General features: G+C 38.6%; 1 protein-coding gene across 9 annotated transcripts in view; it reads right to left on the bottom strand.

The window, feature by feature from the left end:
* TENM1 (teneurin transmembrane protein 1) overlaps window positions 1–21,816 on the bottom strand; it is a 918,261-nt gene that overhangs the window by 268,398 nt on the left and 628,047 nt on the right. For all 9 annotated transcript variants that reach the window (XM_044937195.2, XM_044937198.2, XM_006065013.4 and 6 more), the window contains 4 exons: window positions 20,588–20,798; window positions 15,158–15,259; window positions 13,545–13,739; window positions 9,666–9,866 (listed from right to left, as the gene is read on the bottom strand). In XM_044937195.2, the coding sequence (XP_044793130.2) occupies window positions 9,666–9,866; window positions 13,545–13,739; window positions 15,158–15,259; window positions 20,588–20,798 (709 nt within the window). The remainder of the gene's footprint in view (window positions 1–9,665; window positions 9,867–13,544; window positions 13,740–15,157; window positions 15,260–20,587; window positions 20,799–21,816) is intronic.

Raw genomic sequence — 21,816 nt, forward strand, 5'->3', positions numbered from 1 at the left:
CAGTCGCTCAGTCCGACTCTTTGCGACCCCATGAATCGCAGCACGCCAGGCCTCCCTGTCCATCACCAACTCCCACAGTTCACCCAAACTCACATCCATTGAGTCGGTGATGCCATCCAGCCATCTCATCCTCTGTCGTCCCCTTTTCCTCCTGCCCCCAATCCCTCCCAGCATCAGAGTCTTTTCCAATGAGTCAATTCTTCACATGAGGTGGCCAAAGTACTGGAGTTTCAGCTTTAGCATCAGTCCTTCCAAAGAACACCCAGGACTGATCTCCTTTAGAATGGACTGGTTGGATCTCCTTGCAGTCCAAGGGACTCTCAAGAGTCTTCTCCAACACCACAGTTCAAAAGCATCAATTCTTCGGCGCTCAGCTTTCTTCACAGTCCGACTCTCACATCCATACATGACCACTGAAAAAACCATAGCCTTGACTAGATGGACCTTTGTTGGCAAAGTAATGTCTCTGCTTTTGAATATGTTATCTAGGTTGGTCCTTACGCAAATCATTCAACCTTTCTGGGCCTCAGTTTTCTTCTATAAAAGGAAGGACAAAACCAGGTGATCTCTAAGATCTAATCTAGTGTGAATATTCTATGATTATGTCAAAAGTCTGTCAAATAAAAAATAAACAAAGACAGCTGGAAATGAAAGTAGGCAGTATTATTTAGAATGCTTTAACTTTCATTGTTTGACATGCACAATTCAATTTTAAAAATGAATGGACCTACCAGAAAAGTGTGGCAAGCTGTCTCTGATTGTTTAAATTGTTTACTCTTGATTCCACTGTTAATTTTCGCTCCTATGGCTTCAGAAATATCTTTTTTTCCATTTATTTAAATAATAAAAATTTATTTATATAAATTTAAATCAAATTTATTTATTTTATTCTTGGCTTCATTGGGTCTTTGTTGCTGCACACAGGCTTTCTCAGGTTGTGGCGAGCGAGGGGCCACTCTCTCTAATTTTAGTGCTCGGGCTGACTCTTGTTGCAGAGCACTGGGCTCTAGAGCATGCTGGCTTCAGTAGTTGTGGCTCACAGCCTCTACAGCATGAGCTCAGTAGTTGTGGTACTCAGGCTTAGTTGCTGTGTGACATGTGGAATCTTCCCAGACCAGGGATCGAATCCAGGCCCTCTGCACTGGCAGGTGGATTCTAATCCACAGTATCACCAGGGAAGTCCCAGAAACATCTTTTGAACAATACTTCTCAGAACACTATTTTAAAGCTCACTAGCTGAACCATTTTTCTAGCTGGAATAAACTCTTCTAGGTTTGTTGACCTCTAATGTGTTTACACATAACCCAGTAGAAAAAAAATCTTGATTTAATTGCAACTCAAATATTTTTCTCCACTTAAAGTGAAAATGTTAATTAAAAGTAAATTGAAATGTGAATTTAGCTGAAAAACACATTTTACAGATGTATAAATTGAGATCCATAGTGGCTGATTAGTCCAAGATTACATGGAGAGTTAGGGCTGTGCCAGGACATCAGAGGCATCAGCTGATGTGGGTAACCTAGAGTTTTGGTGAGGGTCCAGAGTGGGAAACAGATTGTTAGCTGAACCTTGGGCCTGTACAGGATCAGGGATCCATATTGAAACCAATCTAGAAGCAAATGTGCCTTACAAAAATAGGTTAGAAGAAAATGATCTGTCTCAGGCTTGGGTCTGAAGATGTTAAATAACAAGCCTCCTCCGAGACTTCATGGCAACTAGCTGAGTTTCATGCGGGTTTGGAGCCTGCTGCTGCTGCTGCTGCTGCTGCTGCTAAGTCGCTTCAGTCGTCTGACTCTCTGCGACCCCATAGACGGCAGCCCACTAGGCTCCTCTGTCCCTGGGATTCTCCAGGCAAGAACACTGGAGTGGGTTGCCATTTCCTTCTCCAATGCATGAAAGTGAAAAGTAAAAGTGAAGTCGCTCAGTCATGCCGGACTCTTAGCGACCCCATGGACTGCAGCCTACCAGGCTCCTCCGTCCATGGGATTTTCCAGGCAAGAGTACTGGAGTGGGGTGCCATCACCTTCTCCGTTGGAGCCTGAGTTTGTACTAAATGTATGGTCCCAAAACTGTAACTTGAGATTTTTAATTTAAACTTTAAATTAATACAAATGGTCATCATGTTGTACACCTGAAACTAATAAATATTGTAAATCAACTACACTACAGTAAAAAAAAAAAAAGTTTACCCTGGTCTGTAGTGCAGACAACTTCCTATGAGAAACAAACATAAATCTTCCCCAGACTTAGAATTTCAACATATTTTAACCAACTATAAAAAATGAACAGAAGTAAGAAAGCAAGCCAATCATATGCAAGAGTTGACAGAAACAAGAAACCACAGATCCAGGCCCACAAAGCCTTAACATGATCTATTTATCAGATATAGCATGTAAAATAACTATGTTTAATATGCATAAAGAAAATAGTAAAGACAGGATTAAGGAGAAAGAAATTGCCAAAAATTAATGAGAGATATTTAAAAAACAAACTAATTTTAGAAATGAAATCACTGAAATTTAAAATTTAATGGAAGGGTAAACATCATACTAAACACAGCTGACGAGATATTTCATGAGCCAGAAGACAAATTTGAAGAAATTGTCAATAAAATAACAGAGAAACAAAGAAATGGGAAATTGGAAAAAGCATAAAAGACATAGAGGCCAGAGTGGGAGTCTAATGGAAATTCCAAAAGGAAGTAGCAGAGAAAGTGTGAAAATCAAAATTCAATGAGATAGTGACTAAATATTTTCTATGATTTATGGAAGACATGGGTTCTTATATTCAAGAGGCTCAGCAAGTCACAAGCAGGATAAAAACAAGATTAATCCACACTGATCTTTAGGATAAGACACTGGGTTGTGAATTCTATTGCCAACCTCAACGCTGAAGCACACACAATAAAGTAACTTTCCCCATGTCTCATAGCAGATTAGTTCCTTCAGCTATAAAACGAGGAAACATTATTAACCCTACTTACACCTTAACGATGTTATGAGAATAAGAGAAACCTGTTTGCTCGGTTACTGGGAATGTGGAGGTATAAGTCAAGTTCTTACCAGGTGAAAATGTATGGTCATTCTTTAATGAAGGACAAATCTCTGTCCTTCCTATGCCTCTTCTTTCCGACGACTCAGAAGAATGAAAGTGAAAGTCACTCAGTCGTGTCCTACTCTTTGCAATCCCATGGACTATACAGCCCATGGAATTCTCCAGGTCAGAATACTGGAGTGGGTAGCCTTTCCCTTCTCCAGGGGATCTTCTCAACCCAGGGATCAAACCCAGGTCTCCCACATTGCAGGTGGATTCTTTACCGGTTGAGCCACAAGGGAAGCCCAAGAATACTGGAGTGGGTAGCCTATCCCTTTCCAATGACTCAGAAGAATACATGTAAAGCCAATCTCTGGACAGGTTCTAGAGATAGTTTTTATTATCAAAGCTCAATATGCAATCCACACTCTAATAATGACCCCGGATTATGGCCATAATAATGAATGGGGGGACTTCGCTGGTGGTCCAGTGCTTAAGAATCCCCTTTCCAATGCTGGGGATGTGGGTTTGATCCCTGGTGGGGGAACTGAGATTCCACATGCTGTGGGGGTGGCTGGGTCCACACACCACAACTACTGAGCCCAGCACACCCTAACTAGAGAGTCTGTGCCCTGCAATGAAAGATCCCAAGTACCAACCCATGCAGTCAAAAATAAAAGTAAGTACATGATTGAAAAATAAGGCTTTATTAAAAAAATAATGAAATGAAGAAAATGGCTATGTCAGCATTTGGAGAAAAAATGAAAACCAATGGATAAATGCAGGATGTTTTTCTTATAGGAATGAAAGTATCTTTCACTTTATGGGGGGGGAAGATGTATGAGGGAGTATGAGAGTTTATATGTATGAGATGTATGAGATGTATGAGAGTTTATGAGGGAGTGCTCTTTAATATCTCTAATAATTTGATTTTGTACAGGATTGGAACAACTTATTCTGATCCTTCTCCATGTCTTGGCCACTGATTTTGCACAACTGAATTCTGGCTTCCTTCGAAGTCTCTCTCAACCATCTCTACTAGAGACCCTTTCTACCTTCCTGCCCCGCCCTCGCTCAGACCAACCCCCACCCCCCATGTCAGAGAAGCAGGCAGCAGGTCAGACTGTGGAGGGGAGCACCCAGGTGGCCACCTTTCCTGCAGGATCTCACCTACAGGGCCAAACACATCTTTTAGATTATACCCTTTTCTGGGTCTATTTCATTTCATGCAGATGAACATGAATTGAGAAAAATGCCAAACAGAAAATGAACTTGTAATTCAGAAAAAGTTTGGGTGAATGAGAAATGCATTTAATGGTGCAGTACAAAATCTTCCTGGTTCCTTTGATGCTCCTATTGGTCTTTCCAAATGCACTCCTTATTATTAACTGTACTTGAGCCATGTAAATAAGCATGCCTCCTCACACTCAGGTTTACTTAATTACATTTTCTTACCTCACAGTTGCCACCTTATATATATGTCCCTGGTTCGAAAAACAATTTTAAAGCTTTAATGTCCTGGAACAGTCAGCGGAGTTAGCTCAGATTTACAGAGAGGGAGCTGCAAATTTACCTCATTGTTCAAACTTGTCAAATTGTCAAAAGTTTCACTGGATTTTTGCATTGCAGTCTGCTAATGATGGCAGAAAAGGTATGGTTTTTATCGCCTCAGAACAAAATGTAAAAGATATATTTTGAAAACATTTGATATTTGATGTGCTTTAAATCACATCGTAAGATTTGATGGCTATTAAACGGACTCTCTTTGATAAAGATAAGGTATTTTTGAATCTGAGAATTTGGGGGGGCTTGATTTCTATTTTCACTCAAGACAAAAAACTTAGGGGGTGTCAAACCATCTCTGAGTAGGATGTATTGCTAGGAAATCAGGATAATAGTATGATTTTTTTTTCCATTTCATATCTGCCTCCCAAAAAATATTTTTGTGGATTCTTACAGTCTTAATCTGACTTGAATTCTATTAAGGATGCTTTTGGGGTTGTATTTCTAGTGCCACCAATGAACTGCACTGACAGATTCCGCAAATCTACAGTTAATGTTTCTACCTCACTGTGGTGTTAATGGTGTAGCCACTATGTTTCAAGCAGGGGTTTATTTTATTAAATCAATCAAACCAGAGTCACCTTAAGGTTTACCCTTTATTTCTTCCAGAATAGAAAAAAATGACTTTAAAATAAACTTGATCAGAGGTTGTCGTACTTTGCAAGTTAAAAATAATTAAGCCTACATAGGAATTAGTCATAAGCCTTTTTGTCCCTGTATGCTAAAAAGCAATATAAAACCTCCCATCGTGTTTCAGTGACTGATTGTCTATATTTGAGCTTTTTAGTCCATGAAATTTGTTCATTATATTAACATTGTTTGATAACTAGTAGAAACTTTTCTTTTGTGAACTCAGCTACAGCTCTTAAGAAATTCAGGTGTGTATCCCAAACTGAATAGACAAGATTATCTGCAATCCTAGGTTCCTAATCTGGGTACACTGATTATCTCTTTTCTATTGAAGATACTTAATTTCAGTTACTTTATATATGAGTGGATTTTTCTCTTCAGTGGCATGATGAATGACTATACAGTTGTGCCCATAGCATGTACATTCTGTTTTGAACAAAGCTTCTTTATCAAATGGCATGTACAACCCTGCTGTTACTGTAATATCTATAGGAAAAATACAGTGTACACTAATCATTTCAAATGGCCTACTCAATACCTGGAAATTGCAGGAAAGTGATGCATTATATGTGATAGATATGTAGAATCAGATGAAAACCTTTTGATTATTGGCACTTTCAATAAAGGGGAAAACGAATAATGTTCTAAAAGCATATGATACTTGTATAATCAAGGAAAGTTTTTCTAGCAATTATAATTATATGAGCCTTTTACAACTTCCTCCTCTAATTATCTGTTTTATTAGTAGATGCATATCACCATCCATTAGGGAACACTTAAAAACATAACAAGACATTGTTATACACACACATGTTTATGTGCGTGTGTACATGTGTATCTCTACGAATAGAGGTAGATTCTCAAACAAAATGGTCTATATATCAAAGTGTGGATTTCATTATAACATAAACAATGCTATTTGCAATTAATATTTTCTTACCATAAACAATATGGAGTTGAGAGTTTATGAACTGTATCCACAAACCATTGATAATCAGTGTCAGCAGCTCAATATACAGGCTAAAGAACCATAGATCTCAGTGTTGAAAAGGGCCTTAAGAGCCACTTAGCTAATCTTCTACTATTTCAAAAATGAAGCAGCTGAGACTCAAAAAAAGTTAAATGAGTTACTCAAAATCACTATGTTGTGAATACACACACAAGCACACATGAGCACAAGCACACACACAGTGTCATCTCTCCAATGGGCAAAATGGCCACATGTCATAGGATAGCCTGAAAATAAATATCCTTACAACAAAGCCTTATGGAATCTTCACCCAGAACTACAGATGATTCCTGTTATATAGCAACTGTGTACACACACACACACACACACACACACACACACACACACAGCTTCCCAGGTGGCTCAGTGGTAAAGAATCTGCCTGCCAATGCAGAAAATGCAGGAGACTCAGGGGTTCGACCCTTGAGTTGGGAAGATCCCCTGGAGGAGGGCATGGCAACCCACTCCAGTATTCTTGCCTAAAAAATTTCATGGACAAAGCAGCCTGGCAGGCTATGGTCCATAGTTCAGGAATACTTCAGGACCTAATGTTCCATCTCTCTAGCTGATTAATCCAGTTCTAAGATCCAGGATAATGAGAGGGGATGATGGTAGAAAGGACAGAAACTGTCCTCTCTTTTTGGATGCTTATCTTCCATAAATTTCACAGTCTGTTATCTGAGAATAACAATAGACAGAGTGGCTCACAGGAAGTTTCATCAAGAAGAAAGGAGTACAAAGCTCTAAATTCTGCTTTTATGCTCCCCCTCAGAGACTATGAGACCAGGAGAAGCCAGATTTTATGAAAGACATGTAGTAGATGTGTTTTACAATGCTGATCTTCAAAGCTGCAGCCGGTATCTTCAGTATAGGGCTAAATGTATTACTGAGATTTCATGGCAAGGAGCTCTATTTTAAGGGAGCATGATTTGACCTGCAGTATATCCAAATCTAAACTATGTTATAACAAGCTTCTGTTGTATTCCCCTTGAGGTGTTTTTTAAAGACTAATGAGTTAACCTTTGTGAAGTACCATGAGACCTCCAGGTGAAAGAACCCTATATCAAGTATCCATTCAGTGCCGCTAACAATACTCAGTGTACCTAGAAAACAGACTGAAAATAATCAGTAAACCATTCACTGCAGTCCCCTTGGTATCAGAGCAACACTGTTAACATGCTAACAGCTAAGCTTCATGTGCTTAGAGGAAGAGAATGATCAATGGCAAAGAGCATATCCACCTTTGAAATGACATGATCCATTATAAGAATCAGATGTTAAATTGCTTCCTGTACTGAGCATACTCAATTAAAAGTCTGCACAGTGAGATCATCTCGATGGTTAAATATGCTCTGTGGGAACAACCTTTATGGAGCTTAAAAATCACAGAAGGACTATTCCTACCATGACACCGGAGAGTCAGAAGGCATTTCCTGTTCCTATTTTTCAAGTTGGTAGTTTTATTAGGAAGGCTTTTGCCTGAGAGACTGCAGAGTTTGGGGTCATACCTATTCACCCTTTTGCTTCTCTGACCAAGAGGTGCTTCTAGTGTTCTTTTTCTATTGCATCCAGAATGGATGGATGTGGTTTTAGTCCACTTTTGAAAGTGAAAGTGGAAATTGCTCAGTTGTGTCTGACTTTTTACAATTCCATGGACCATATAGTCCATGGAATTCTCCAGTCCAGAATACTGGAGTGGGTAGCCTTTCCCTTCTCTAGGGGATCTTCCCAACCCAGGGATCAAACCTGGGTTTCCTGCATTGCAAGCGGATTCTTTACCAATTGAGCTATCAGGGAAGCCCCCATTCTAATTTAGTCTACCTTGAATCCATGTTATATCTGGACAAGAATGCAGTTGATATTTGATGCCGTTCATCTCCTCCAATGTTCCCTTTTCCATAAGCTAATCTATTCATCTGAGTCCCTGCTCCTTGTCTAACTCTTCCTTTGGTGGGGGTGAGGGTGGAGGCTGAAAAGAAATGCTAGATGTGGGATGAAATCAACAGTCCTGCAAACAACCTTCAGGTTTGCAATCAGCCAGCTCTATGACCTTGGAAAAATAATTTAACCTCACTAGCTCTCACTTTCCTCTTGTTTCAAAGACTTGTATAGCTCTTCTTCATTGTTGATCTCCTCCAGCCAGACTACAAGTTTCAGTAGTGCAGGAATCATGTATTCCTCACTGATGTATCCCGAGAGTTAGCACATGGGCCACAGTAAGTGCTCAAGGAAAATCTGTTTATAGAATATTTTAGGCCGACTTCTCTGGTGGTCCAGTGGCTAAGACTTCGTGTTCCCAATGCAGGAGGCTCGAGTTCGATTCCTGGTCAGGGAACTACTTTTCACAGGCTGCAACTAAGACTTGTTACCAGTCACCTAGTCTCCCAAGGTAGAAATCATAGTTAGTGATAATTCCTGCCTCCAGCAGCACTTATATAGTAACCATGTCCTGTTTCCTAACCTCAACCTAAAACGCAATCTGTTATAAACTGCGCAGTAGCTTCTTACTGTGTCAAGTTCCTTAGCATGGCGTGCACACAAAACTCCCTGTGTTCTCATCCCTGCCCATCTCTCCAGTTATATCTTCTGGATTCCTAGGTGCAGCCACACCCAATGACTAGCAATTCGCCAAATGGAATATTTGGATTCACATTTCTTAGTTTAAATTATTCCTTCTGCCTGGAATATTCTTGGTTCTCAAATCTACCTGATAAACATATAATCATTTTTTTAGTGTTCATTCAAGTGTTAAGATGTTTCCAAAGTCAGAAAAGGGAACCCTCCTACACTGTTGGGGGGAATGTAAATTGGCACAGCCATTATGTAAAACAGAATAAGATTCTTTAAAACACTAAAACTAGAGTTACCATATGATCTAGCAATCCCACTCCTAGGCATATATCCAGAGAAAACTCCAACTTGAAAAGATACATGAACCCCAATGTTCATTGCAGCACTGTTTACAATAGTCAAGATATGGAGGCAACCTAGATGTTCATCGACAGAAGAATGGACAAAGAAGATGCACATATATACAATGGAATGCTACTCAGCCATAGAAAAGAATAAAATGATACCATTTGTAGCAACATGGATGGACCTAGGGATTGTCATCCTGAGTGAAGTAAGACATAGATCTGAAATAATCTATAGAGAATTGATCATAACAGACTTCAGAATGGATGGAATAACTACAGGAGAGTGCAAAATGAAGACAGAGGTTCAACTACAGAGCTATGACAATGAAAAATGCGATGAAAAGCCCAGTGGTGTGTTGTATACGAAAACTCAGTAAAATACAAGCCTAGAAAACATGTGGAGGCCCCTTATGAAGGCATACAGATCTGACTTTAAGAAATATTACCTTAAGGAAAGACCAGTAAGAACTCAGGAGTGAGGGGAGGGGGTGAAGAATTAGACTCGGATGTACCTGTTGAGCAGTCAGCCCCTGTCCACTTGGGATCGCAGCTGCACGTGCCAGTGTCCAGCAGAAAAGTCCCGTGTCCTGAGCACTGCTCCTGACATATTGGAAGTGGCGTTTCACAGTTGACTCCTCCCCAACCAGTAGAACAGTGACATTCTCCTTTTACACAGATGCCATGGCCAGAACACATGGGGTCTAAGCAGTCCTCTGAAGGCCAGAAAAAAAAAAAAAAGGTGGGGGTCGGGGGGAAGGTCGAAAGTGAACAGGTGTGGCCAGGACACTGAGATACATTGATTTTCCAATATTACATTATTTATGCTATTTTCATTAGGCAATAAAATGACTTACGTAAATGCTGTGTTTGAACCAGAATATTATCAACACTTAAAAACATGGTAGGCTACCATAAAGGTTGCAATCTAAATGTAGAAGAAGGAAACCACAGATACGTTCTATGAAATTAACAGCAGCATGTAGCGCTCCCACACAAGTGGGTGGGTGGACCAGAATGAGCCTTCAGTAGGGATTCCTCAGCTTTGCAAAAAAAAAAACAAAAAAAAATCTAGAATTTTTGGTAAGTCATTCTCTGTCTTCTGAAATTGGAATCATAGCTCCCAGAAATGGCTTTTATTTGATGTGTCTAGAGGAATTTTTATATATATTTAAGTTTGGATTATTTAAGGTATTGGCTGAGGTGACTGCTGTTTCATGGAATCATATAATATAAGTAATTTCTTATAATCTCTCATTTATTCCTAAGAAGCACTGAAAATGCAACATTTTAAACACAATTTAAAAATTCTTTGCCTCGCGGATTCTCTTTCTACCAGGACACTGTGACATAGTTTTCAATGCTTTAGAATATCACAGACTCAATTATATTTGACTCTGATTCTGTGAAGCCTGGAAATTTTTGGACACATTCTAACAAATACTCCAAACTATTTCACAAGTAGATTTCTATGCTTGCCTTGGGGAAAATTATTTTGTGCTTTTAACTGAGTGACCACCCCACAAGTAACAGGAAAGTTCAGGTCCAAATTCTGATCTTCCCATACAAATAAGATGAGACCAAAATAACCTAACCATTATGAGGATGTACGCTTTGAATTACTTTTCTAGCAATGGAAACAGACTGATACGATCTGCCATCATTTGCAAGACTGGCCTAGTTTTAGTGTGTAGCATGTGCCATGGAATGGGCTTCCCAGGTGGCTCAGTGATAAAGAATCTGCCTGCAATGCAGGAGATATGGGTTCCATCCCCGGGTCAGGGAAGATCCCCTGGAGGAGAAAATGGCAACCCACTCCAATATTCTTGCCTGGAAAATCCCATGGACAGAGGAGCCTCAAGGGCTACAGTCCATAAGGCTGCAAAGAGTTGGACACAACTTAGTGACTAAACAGCAACAACAAATGTGCCATGGAATAGAGTTAAGTCTAACTAAGCATTTTATAATTAGTGTTATTGCCATTATTATTAGCCCATGATCTCAGGGTCATTAGCACAATGCTTTAATACCTGAGCTAATCAGCAAATAAACACCAGAAGGTACATCTAATTTGATCTATTTGTTATTTGGAGGGAAAGGAAAAGTCTGTGTGTGTGTGTGTGTGTGTGTGTGTGTGTGTGTGTGTGCGCGTGTGCGCAATCAGTCACTTCAGTTGTGTCCGACTCTTTGCGACCCTATGGACTGTAGCCCACTAGGCTCCCCTGTCCATAGGGATTCTCCAGGTAAGAATACTAGAGTGGGTTGACATGCCCTCCTCCAGGGAATCTCCCCAACCCAGGGATCAAACCCAAGTCTCTTATGTCTCCTGCATTGGCAGGCAGGTTCTTTAGTGTTCAATATTATTTCAAAAGGAGGTAATTTTGTTGCATCAAAATATAACAATTTTAATAAATAAAATAGTATTTACCTTAATATAGGTTTATTATTTTTTTTAGACCACCACCTTCAATGACTAGGTAAGTCATATTTAAGTCAGAGGCACAAAGTCATTTGGCTGCAGGGACCAGGTGGGTTGCATACATGAATGAGGTGGGCTGGATATAAGAAAGCAGGGTGTGCTGGGAATAAGTGTCCGGTTTAAAGGAAGCTGCTGCTGCTGTGTGTGTGTGTCTGTGTGTTGGTTGCTGAGTCATATCTGACTCTTTGCTACCCAATGGACTGTAGAGCCTGCCTGGTTCATCTGTCCATGGGATTCTCTAGGCAAGAATACTGGAGTGGTTTGCCATTTCCTCCTCCACAGGGGATCTTCCCGACCAAGGGATTGAACCCAGGTCTCCTGCATTGCCGGTGGATTCTTTATTGCCTGAGCTACTAGGGAAGCCCAAGTTGCTGTTAATTGGCTCCAATCATTGCTACCATGTAGGAATGTGGGCTCAGGGTCACCAGATATTTTTGTTGCTCAAGAGAGGCCAGAAATAGAGATTTTTATACGATACTTCTCTATTTTAAATTTTGCAAAATACATCACATTAAACAACAATGAAAACACCACCACCACCACTTAGTGAAACAAAATCCACCCATGCGCCCATTCAGGCTGTGAGTTCCTGTTTGTGAAATCTGACTTAAAACATTTTTTATTAAAAAAAGATTGTATTTGGAAAGTTTCTACCTTTAAATGTGGTACTCCTTGCTATCTTGCTTAGTCTATGAATTTTCTTTGTGGCCTACAAGGCAAACTGTAGCCAAGTCCTTTTTCAACTATTTACAAAATTTAAATTAGAATGGTCTAACTTAGGTTAAACGTTTTTCAGGGCAGATTGTAGATGTTGTAATAGACACCATTTTTTTGGGGGGTGAAAACATGTGTGTATCTATATAGCATCTGAATGTATAGCTTAAATATCATGATTGCTGATGGATCCCCATAAAAACAGCTTCTAAAAGTAAGTCAGGAACTTTACTGCCTTGTCAAGGCCCAATGACATTCATATTGGAACAGATACAATCTTCACACCAAAATTCTACTATGGCTAATGGAAGGTGGAAAGCTAAACTCTTGTTTGCTCATGGAGCAGAATGAGATTAAACCCTTTAAAATGCTGTGTAATAGTCTTAATGAGCCATCTTTAAAAAGCAATTATAGTGCATTTTCAGCAATCTATTTCCTGAACAACAGTTGTGATGAGACCATCTCCCATGGTAATGGTTTAATATTATTTCTGAAATCAGTCTTATTTGAGGAATGTGGCATGAAAAAGGTCTGATTACTAGCAAACTTATTTTCCAATGTGTCTTCTTTAAATGATAAAACTACTGCTGTTTCAAAGTATGTTTTGTAAATGATAAAATTATTGTGCATGTATGTGTAAATGCTCCTTTGGGGTGAATTTTAATATAAAGGCATTGTCTTGAAACTCATTAGTGGTAAGTCTACTTCCTTAGGCAGGGAGGTCAAGTTTCAGCATGAGGTATATAAAAATAAATAATATAAAGCAATAATAATAATGGTAATTACAAATCACTCCCAAAGAAAACATTTATGAAATGGTTCCAAATGTGCACAATAATATTGTTTTTATTATGTGCTTTAGAGAAAGATGTAGCCTAGTGCACTCTGTAATAACGAAAGCATATAAATTAACACCTAAAATAATCATGATGGAAATTTTCATCATAAAACAGCGTTAAAATGAGGGGGGCGTATGGCATTTTCTACTACTGCTCTGTAAGGGTCAGAGGTATGGCCTCATGTTATTATTAGAGGCTGTCAGAAGAGACATGAACTCCCATTGCTCCATGTACTAAGTAGACATGTTGTGCATTTATGGTTTGCAAAGACCACTTATGTCTCTTCTAGAAACACAGAATGACACCTTGGACCATTCAGTGAGTGAAAAGCCTGAAGCAATATATTAACACAGGGCTCTGACCTTCCTCGCATATTTCTCCTTTGTATCCTGGCACACAGATGCAAACTCCCATGATGCAGGTGCCGTGGCCAAAGCACGTTGGATCAATGCATTGCTCTTCTGGAACGTCGCACTCTGGCCCCTTCCAGCCATTTCGGCAGACACAGTGTCCTTTTTCATATTCTCCATTCCCACCACACAGCACAGGGCACGAATCTGAAGGTTGGCAAATGAACTTGTAATGTTCTCATAATGCTTGTAAAATCTCCAAAGAGTAATTCTCTATCGATTCTCATATAATATTTCTGGCAAAAAAATTGTACTATTTCTGGCTTAGCCTTTATTAAATCGGCACATGTTCATGATTACAAACAGAATTTTCCTCTTATGGGATTGGGGGAAAGATAAATTATAAAAACACCCTGAGTGAAGAAATTATTTCAAGCACTTGCTTTTGATACTCTTAAACAACTATCATCATCACCATCATCATTATTATAAGTTAGGATTTTTCTCTCTTTTGGGGTTTCTTCCTCAGGCAGATAAAATTCATAGAACTAGGAGGGAGGTATTCCTATTATAGAGTGTTATCTTTCAAAAGTTGGGCATTTAGAGATTGGTACTGGACAGATGTCTGTGCCTATTCCAGCTGTGCAGACCTTCACTGGAACATTCACTCTGCTCTGTTATTCTTTGTCTTCTTATTAAAAAAAATATGGACCTCCCTGAGGGCAGGGCCTATATCTCGTCTTATTCATTTTTTTCCATACCAGCCATAACCTCTGCTTCTACCCCCTACCCTCCTTAAGATCTATTGGAGAACTGGGAATCGAGCAAGTGCTATTGAATTCTCTGCTGAATAGAATTTAATCTAAAGAAACTGAGTGGCTGAGAAACCTGAGATGAAAGCATTAGCAGACTGAGAACTTTAAGAACACATTGTGAACAAGCAGAAAGCATCTCTAAAGTATTGATAATAACTGTAAGCCTGTGGGGAAAACCCAGCATGATTTACCCGCAGCTTTTCAAGAATTAAACTATGGGCAAGTCTGGTTCAGTAAAGTTTGAAACTTGAACTTCTGCCTTGCCAGTCTTTCCTTTATAAGCTACTCAGCTAGCTGGTGACTGTCCACCTCTTCCAGTTTACCCTAGTTTGTATAAGTGGTTACCCAAAGTTCCTCCATTATAAATGAGTTTATGAAGGGAATAGAAGTACTGAGTTGGCCAAAAGGTTTGCTTGAGCTTTTCCATAAGATGCTATGGAAAAACCTGAATTAACTTTTTGGCCAATCCAATATCATGGAGTAGTTGGTTTCAGAGGATCCAGGTATCTCAGTGGTTAGATAACCTTAGTTAAGTGATTTGACTTCTCTGATGTTATTTCTTTGCCCGTTAAACCGGGATAATAGATCTATATCATAGGATTATTATACAATATATGAATTAAAAGTACCACAAAGTGTTTAGAATGGTGCCTGGCAGAGCAAGTGCTCAACTTTCGGTAGAGACCATCGGGGGTGTTGCTACTCTGCTACTATCACTCCTATCCCTCCTCCTCTTCCTATTGTTACTAATTCTAAGTTCTCAAATGACATCAAGTTCCCTAATCAATCAGTATAACAGGGCAACCTTACCTCTAGCACAGTCAGGGCCAAGGAATCCTGGGAAGCAGTGACAATGGCCAGAGATACATTCTCCATTTCCATTGCAATTTGTCGAACAGTCATCCATTATTTCTATTAATAGAGAGAAAAAGAAGAAAAAAAAAGAACAAACCTATAGGCTGTAGAGTCTTTATTTTTTTCTAAATGGCAAAAACCCTGGGCCTATAACAATCTTTGCCCTCTGCTGTCTACAAAGCACTTACTGTCTAAAGTCAGATGCCAAAGATTTCTGTAAGAGGTCACAGTACCAAATTATTTAAAGCACCCTGGATTTGCTGAATTGGCTATTCAAGAGTGGGACTAAAAACCAACCTCACCTCTAAAATGCATCAAGGGTCTAGATGAGCTGTATTCTTAAAAGACATTCATGATAAAACTAAAAATGTATTAGGATTATAGGTCATTTCTCAAAAGCAAAAAGGGCTTTAAAATATAACCCAGAAAATGAAGTCTATTGTTTATTTTTTAAATTTAGGTGGTAGCAAAGAAAAATGTCTTCTCTAGCACCTTAAAATGTTTAATCTACTATCTTGACAGCTTAAATATGATAATCAGTATTTTATTTTCACTAATAAGTGACAATGGAAAGCTTTTAAAGTAAGTGTTCATATTAAACTCACCACCATGAAAAGCATTAGAACCTAAGCATTTTGTTGAGAAATGCTTTCTTGGCTGTAAATGCCTATCAGTTCTTTGCCACTAATTTCCCTTCAATCTATTCTTAGAGAAGAATAGGTTTCAGGGGGAATTGAGAAGGCTTTGAAGGTGCCCGTACATAGTTCTGGTAACATAGTATCTTCAATACAACAGAACTTTGACCAATCTTGTGCTAAGTAACTTAATTGAAGAGTTATAAAGTTTTATAAAAATCAATCTCTGACAATGATATTGAAAACTGTTTTTAGTTTAAAATTTTATTTGAGTGTAACAGCATCAAATTCCAAGTCCACGGCCTATTATGATATGTATACTTTACTCCTGCAGTTTAAAAAAAACCCCACCTTTTCATGACTTTTTTCCGTACATTTTCTATAACTTAGCAGTCCTGGATTCTGACTTTTATGTTCTGGCCCATTACACTCATACTTCTCATAGGTACCAGTTTTTTCTTTTCAATCCAAATCATCTACTTCATCTAGTTATACTTGGATAAGCTATTTGCAATCAGAAGGAAATATTCTAGTTAAGTAGTCTTGCTGTCTTCCACTGAACTCTGAGAATTTACAATTAGAGTTGAGAAATAGCAGTTCTTCAATTGTGGCCTTTTGACCACCTACATCAGGAGGATCACCTGAAGTACTTAAAATGCAGATACCCGACCTTCACACCAGATTTATTGAATCTATCTCTGAGAATATTAGTCATGCTCAGTTGCTCAGTGGTGTCCAACTCTGCAGCCCCAACGACTGTAGCCTGCCAGGCTCCTCTGCTCATGAAAATTTCCAGGCAAGAACACTGGAGTGGGTTGCCATTTTTTACTCCAGGGGATCTTCCTGACCCAGGGATCGAACCTGCATCTCTTGTGTCTCCTGCATTGGCAGGAGGATTCTTTACCTCTAGCACAACTTGGGAGGCCCCCCATCTCTGAGGATGCAGCCCAGTAATCTACATTCTAAAAAATACCTCAAGTGACCCTGCAGGTGAAGACTGAATTAAAGCATTGAGAACCAGTGCTTCAAAGAGCAAACTTCCATGGTTCGAGGAATTCTAATCTAGACTTGGAATTCTGCCTTGGGCAGAAGAAAAGCAAGAGGAAAAACGTGGTATCTAGTCCATTTAGGGGATCCTTAGGAAGCTGAGAATGAATCCAGTGGCCATGTGGATGGCTATCCTATCTACAAAGAGGAGATTATTCTTCTGACATCTATATGAACACATCAGATTCCTTTTTGCAAGTTTACAATGGTCTGTTCTCTGATCCCTGTGCTAGAAAACTGAACTGGATAAGAACTGACACATGGCATTTGCTGAAAACTGGGCTGGCAGGAATGTAACACTTGACAATGAGCTAACCACTTTATAACTCATTAAAACATTAGTTATTTTCAGAAAATCATTCCTTTATTTAAAAGATCATTACAAAAAGGCACAAAGAGTCTAATTTCTTTTCATTCAGAGATGGGACAATTATTATCTCTTTTCTTGTTTTGCTTTCTTGTACCAAAAAGAAGTGGCCATTCTTAAATCTACATTTGGATTTTCCCTGCCCTGCATGGTTAATAGGAGGCTATAGAGGAAAATTTCAAAGGTAAATATACTTGAATTTAATTTCATACCAGGTCCTATTGACAGCTTCATGGAAGGAGCCTTGTGGGAATGTAGCTACTGGAGAGAGAAAATGTTTAATAAAATTTGCTATCAAAATAAATAAAAATCCCTCTGTCTTATTGACTATCTAAGAATTGTCCTGAGGCCCATAATGCTGCACAGAGCTTAACACCTGCAATGCAAATGAGAAGAGAAGGCAATGGAGGAGGTTTCGGAAGCCGCCACCTCCACTGGTATCAAAGAGACACTGGGATAGCCTGGGGACTCCAGAAGAGGATCATAAATAGATAGTGATAAAAAAGAATGTGCTTTTCTATTTATAATGGCCTCCAGGAAGTTTGTCTTCTGTCTTTTAAATCTTACTCCAGAATCACTTCCTAGACACCAGTTCATTAGAGTTGAGAATTATTTTAAAGTTCTATGATTAAAACCCTGTTCTTATGCTAGAGCTTTTGAATCTGCATCTGCGCTGATGATGGGTTTTGCTTCTGGCAGATTTTCTCATGGGAGAAACCAAACCTAATGAATAATCCTATGGAATGAGCATGTTCTAAAGAGCAGGGGTTTGGAATCAGAGATATTGAGTGTCTCCAATATCAATTTTGCCATTTGCTGGCTGTGAGACTTCTTTACTCATCCCAAATCTCTGATTTCTTATTTGTAATATAAGTACCACTATACCTATGCTGGAGAAGGCAATGGCAACCCACTCCAGTACTCTCGCCTGGAGAATCCCAGGGATGGGGAAGCCTGTTGGGCTGCCGTCTATGGGGTTGCAGAGTCGGACACGACTGAAGCGACTTAGCAGCAGCAGCAGCATACCTATGCTAGGCTTGTGATGAGAATCAAACAAGATAACTGAATGTAAAGTACTTGGGGCAGAATGGCACTCCATTAATGGTGTATATTATGTTATTGAGCTGGTTGGTGAAGACTTTGGCTTATTCATAACTTTGTCTATGAAACTAGAAAATAACATATAGTAATACAGGCTAGTTGCTCGCCTATATTAGTCACTTAATAAATGGTTATTATGCTGTTTTGATCCCTATGAGCAGACCAAATATGCTGCTAAGTCGCTTCAGTAGTGTCTGACTCTGTGCGACCCCATAGACGGCAGCCTACCAGGCTCCCCCGTCCCTGGGATTCTCCAGGCAAGAACACTGGAGTGGGTTGCCATTTCCTTCTCCAATGCATGAAAGTGAAAAGTGAAAGTGAAGTCACTCAATCGTGTCCGCCTCTTAGCAACCCCATGGACTGCAGCCCACCAGGCTCCTCCGTCCATGGGATTTTCCAGGCAAGAGTACTGGAGTGGGGTGCCATTGCCTTCTCCAGACCAAATATAGTTAAGATCAATCCAACTGATTATAATATTACCACATAATAGACAAAGGAACAAATATATTATCCTCTTTTAATGATTACAAAAACATAAAAATAATGGGGAGAATTTAGAGTAAATAATTTATATACCTTTGACATTTTGGCAAATTTACTTGAATTCTCTTTAAGTGAAATTGTAGGAGAAATAAGAAACAGACTTGTGTAAGGAAGAAGCAAATATGTTGTTGCATATGAAACTAAGAGCTTAATCTCTAGATAATAGGAAATTATATCTCAAAGGTTAGGTTCTTTGGGAAAGGAATTAAGGGACATGAAAAAAACTCCAAGCATGTTTCTGGGTCTATTGATTTTTGAAAGGTTAATAGCTTGGTTAGTGTTTTAACTTGAACTTAGGGGTAAGGATAACAGGAAGAGAGAAAATCCTCTTCACAAATATTTTAAGTCTTCTAATTGCTCTGATTTCTTAGGAGAAACTCAATCTCTCATATCTGATTAGTTTGCATTATCAAAACTGAGTCTTGGTGGACAAATATCATGAAAGATGCAATTGTTGAATTTGCCCCCACTGAATCTCTGAGAAGCAAAACAGTGTCATGACTTTAAAAAAAAAAATATATATATATATATATATATATATTTCTAATTTAACAAACATTTTGTCTTTTGAAGATGTAAGATCAGTGGAGTTTCTAGGGGCAAAGATCATTGGTGCATTTTTATTGCCTTTCTGATTACTTTAGAGGCAAGTTTTTGATAATCTGTGGCTGGAATACCATTTTATACTGACAAACGGTCTTCAGCATCAAGTAAAAATAGAATATAATTGTTATAAAGAATATAATTGTTATAAAGAGCAGATGGTATATCTATTAACAATCAACACGATATCCTAAACATATGGTAGAAGAGGTTAACTAAAGGATCAAGTGGTGAGAGTTGTATAGAAAACTGACAGCTGTAAAATATTTTCCCTTCTTTTAAAAGACACGTGTTTCAGGAAAATTCACACAGTAAAATACTGTGTCTATGAGTTGTATACTCTTAGGGCTCTAAATTTGCTAAAGAGCTCAGCTTTATTCATACAAAGGGTTATATAAATGGGAATGACTTCACCCCCCAAAATGACAAGAGTGAGCTGTCTCTGATTAACTAGGGTGAAAATGAGTAAGAGTGTGTGTAGACATTTTACTGAAAAGAATATTCTTTAATAGGCTCTGAGCACAGTGAACGAGTCATTGTGATGATTTTTAAACTAAACAGTTCTAAAGAAAGAACTCTGAATGACCCAAGTTATTATCCTTAAGACTCTTCTCTATGCTTAGGTTATATTTTGCAATCTTAATGTTTCCAGAATCAGTTGTTCTAAAGAAGAACTGGATTGATGCTAGGTTTTCCATTTCAAAAAGGTATTTATTTGCTTTTTCTTTTTTAATAGAACTTGAATTAACAGGGCTTCTCTTGCTTATTTCCCTTCTTCATGAAGGTTTTCATCTATGTAGTCTCAGTAATAGTGTTATCCAGGGTATTATTCCTGTTGAAAACATATAAAAAGGAGCATGGCAGGTATCCTAAAATAGCCGCAAATAATGGAGCATTTTAAAAATCTTAATCTGCATTTAAACAACAGTACTGACAACAGCAATGTAAACCTGTCTCATTGTGATGTATCCTGAGTAATGACTTTAAGACAGAATGAGCAATAAGCTTCAATAACATCTGTATCGCTTTCATCACTGTGTCTTTCTGGGGCTATGCTGTCGATTCAAAATCACAGCCAAGGCAGCTTACCAATTGCTGTAGTTAACACAAATACTTGTTCCATCTTTTTTCCATCATTGTAAAATGCCAGATACCAAGGCCCTTGGTCCATATATTCTATGAAACCTGTTTCCTGCAGTGAGGTTAAGATTAGGTTCCGAGGAGAATGCTGGGTATCATCAGAGCTCCTGGAGTCCTGTTTGACCAGTTGTTTTCCATCCATTAGCTTTACAAAATCAAACTGGAACAAATGCAAACACAGATATGAGCCACGACTTTTACCTCTAGACTGATAAACATCTCTCACATCACTTATACTTCATACTTCTTTGCCCTGGAAGTGGGCAGAGTGGGAAAAGAAGCAATTCATTCTGAAGTACATCTAAACCCCAAAGCATATTATTAATTCTGAAAACAAAATAACCCTCCATGATATTTATAAATGTTACCAACCCTTCAGTTTTAGAGTATTAAAAATAATTAAGCAAGATATAGAAGAATTATTTGGTATTATGCAAGAGAATCTTGATATTTTACAAAAAGTATCTGATAGAAGATACTTGAAAATAGACATTCCCCTTGAAATGTTACCATGATCGTCATTACAAATTAAAAAGTTTTCTAGTTTTTAAAACTAATAAATGAATAGTCAAAACATTCAACATAAAAAAAAAACAAAAAACAAAAAACATTCAACATAATGTACTACTTTTGTGGTAACACAATGAAATATTCAAAGACCTTGTCCTCTTTTCTTTTGTCCCTAATCGGACAAGAACATGGCACATGTATCCCAAGCCCCAGATGGTTACCATTCCTTATGCTACCTAGATGGAACAGGGCCTCAAATGGGTTTGTGTAGGAAGAGATAAGGGAAAGAAATTAAGGGAAAGGAAGTGGCAAAGGTTTCTAGAAGGGTCTTGTAAACCATAGAGGTTTTACCTATTTAAGTTTTTCTTAACAATAATACGGAATATGTTTTACCTACAAGACAAAACACACCTTTTGGACTCATTTCCCCCTTGATTTGCATTCCTTTATTGGGACAACAGGTCAGGAATGTATGGAACCAGTGGAGGTGTGGGCACCAAGACTAAAAAAGAGGGGGGGGCTGGGAAGGCTCATGACCATCTTGTTTCAGGAAGCAGAACTTCAGTTGCAAGAATATTTTCTTAAACTTCCTTTTTTGAATCTGTTTTCCTAAATTCTAGTTGTTATTGCTCAATAGCATCTTTTTTTTTTTTTCATTTGCTTGACTG

This window comes from Bubalus bubalis, chromosome X, assembly GCF_019923935.1.
Source record: "Bubalus bubalis isolate 160015118507 breed Murrah chromosome X, NDDB_SH_1, whole genome shotgun sequence".
Lineage (NCBI taxonomy): Eukaryota > Metazoa > Chordata > Mammalia > Artiodactyla > Bovidae > Bubalus > Bubalus bubalis.